Genomic DNA, 2,370 nt, shown 5'->3' with positions numbered 1-2,370 from the left:
ACTTACCATTTTAAAATTAAAAATTATTATTCTTATTTTAAAGTTGAGCATGCTCAGTTTAAAATGATAAGCATTTTGGTATAAAGTTGAATAATTCTTAAATAAAAACGATTGTATTTGAATCAAAAATGTTTCATTTTTAAATTAATAATGTTACATTTTTAATTTAAAATGTTGCATTTTTAAATTAATAATGTTGTATTTTTGTTTGCATACTTACCATGGATCCAAGAAATTTTTAAATGAAATAGGTGGTGCAGAAACTCATATTTTAACTAAAAATTTGTATTTCGGGCCACAAGTATGAGTTTCTACATAACCTTTTCCATTTATATACATCTTGGTGCAATAAAAAATATAATAATACAAAATATTGTTTAATTATAGTTACTTTTAATAAATAAAAAGTTTTAAAATTCTTAGAATTCATGTATTAAATAAAATTAACTTAACATTTTATAATTAAATCCATTTTGGTCTTACATAAGTTTTTCCATTATTAATTGAATATATGTTCAATGGAGGACTAGAAAATGTTTTTATATCTTTAATATTTAAACGTTCACTTCTTTCTCCAAAAAATATTTAAGTATTTTAAAATACATATGTATATTTAATTATGCATACCAAATTCGGAAATCTTGGATCTTTATATTTAGGCCAAGCTTTTAAAACTTCAGATGTACTTAAACTCTTTATCTCTCTTTGCCGCAAACTAAAAGACTTTTGCCAGCTATCAACGGTTTCATTCCAATCATCGTTTTCATTTTTAAGACAGTAGACTCATCGAATTCGATTACACTTTGAAGCGTAGAATGATTTTTGTCCTCAGAAATATAATTTATCATTTTTTTTCCTTTTTGATTTCATGTTGACGTATTTTGAGTACAGTTTCCCGGAAGGATTTTTTTTACCGCGCCGTGGTATAAAATAGTATTTCTAAAAAAATTTTAAATTAAATTATAAGAAAATTGTTTTAATGTTGATTGAATTTTAAAAAGTACTTACCTGGACATTTTTTTCATTAGGAAAAACTTGACAAATTTCTTCGACTAGATTAGAAAAATCTCTTGGAGACAATGATCTGTTGCCAAATAAGGAGTCTTCAATTATTATATTGATTAACTCATTCCTATTTAAGTCAGTAAGAGTATGGCCCTTTTGATAAAAGTCTAATATTGCTTTGCCTTTCGCCGTTTCCATCAATAAGTCTTTTAAATTCTATAGTATATGAAAATATGCTTAGAATGTGTTAGATTGTCAATTCAAAAAACTTACTTTGTCTAGTGGAGAACTTAAACTCGAAGGTGATTGCTGTTGCGAGTCATACAACCAATCCTGTACTTTTGAAGGTATTGACAAGGTCTCATCATCAATTCCAAACTGCAAAATGTTATTAAATAAAGCTGAGTCTATAAAAAAAATTATTTATAATACCTCTTTCTTTCTCCATGTAAATAACTTTTCACGAAATTCCAAACGAAGGCCCACCAAGGGAATAATTTCCTTTAAGTCTTCATTTTTTATATATTGAAGAGATCTGTATGTAATATACGCTTCTAAAGTGGAATTTAAAATATGTAAATTCTTCTGCTAAGAACATAACCTCAATTCACATGTTAAACATGCATAAGGTTACAACTTACCTTTAAGAAATTTCATTACGATGACCAAATCAAATTTTTTTAATAAATCCATTAACAGATCGCTTTCGTCGTCCACCAAATTCCCGATATCATTTTGTTCCTGACAAATCTTAGCACATTTTTCCATTTTAATCACTTAGGGTTTTTTATGCTCTTATTTATCTATTTATGTTATGTTTTTTATATTTACAAGATTCTTTGATATTATTTTTTGTTTTATACAAATTTTATTTTAATTTCACTTTAAAAACACATTAACTTTAACAAAAACTTTGAAACTTTTTAGAAAATCACTCCGTATGTTGCTATTGCAATTTGTAAATGACGCTTAAAAAGAAAATGGCGTTAAATTATAATTTGTAAAAAAAACAAACTTATTTTAAAAACGTTTTACTTTTAATTTAAACTTTCGAAAAAGGGTGTCGTCAAATATTGAAAATAAAAATATTTAATTTTAGTTTAATAAGAAAACAATTTAAATTTTAACTTGTTTTGGAAAATAATTTTTATCTATAAAATAAAAATGAAAATTTTTAATTCAAATACGTCTCATTTTTACTTCATTGTAATAATAAAAAATATAAATCATAATGTAATAAGAAACCAATTTCATTTTTAAAACGTTTATCTGGAAAAATATAATTTTCAAATCAAAAAAGTGCATTTTTGATTTAAAAATGTTTTTTATTGCCTTTTTATAAAAACAACAATGTAATACATTAAT

General features: G+C 24.3%; 1 protein-coding gene across 1 annotated transcript; it reads right to left on the bottom strand.

Moving 5' to 3' along the window:
* Positions 1-347: 347 nt before the first annotated feature.
* LOC124419262 lies at positions 348-1,773 on the bottom strand. The gene is made up of 5 exons (XM_046947894.1): positions 1,647-1,773; positions 1,438-1,559; positions 1,279-1,383; positions 1,009-1,221; positions 348-939 (listed from the first exon to the last, which is right to left on the bottom strand). Exons 1-5 carry the CDS (start codon positions 1,771-1,773, stop codon positions 829-831), a joined length of 678 nt encoding a protein of 225 aa, XP_046803850.1. The 3' UTR covers positions 348-828.
* Positions 1,774-2,370: the final 597 nt, after the last annotated feature.

Source organism: Lucilia cuprina, chromosome 4, assembly GCF_022045245.1.
Source record: "Lucilia cuprina isolate Lc7/37 chromosome 4, ASM2204524v1, whole genome shotgun sequence".
NCBI lineage: Eukaryota > Metazoa > Arthropoda > Insecta > Diptera > Calliphoridae > Lucilia > Lucilia cuprina.
Note: the sequence above shows the minus strand (reverse complement) of the source record. Positions and strands in the feature narration are given on the sequence as shown.

Coding starts and splice junctions, on each gene's coding strand:
- LOC124419262 (XM_046947894.1), bottom strand. CDS start 1,773: ATGGAAAAATGTGCTAAGATTTGTCAGGAACAAAATGATATCGGGAAT. Junction 1,560..1,646: donor CGTAATGAAATTTCTTAAAG/GTAAGTTGTAAC, acceptor ATTCCACTTTAG/AAGCGTATATTACATACAGA. Junction 940..1,008: donor CTAATGAAAAAAATGTCCAG/GTAAGTACTTTT, acceptor AAATTTTTTTAG/AAATACTATTTTATACCACG.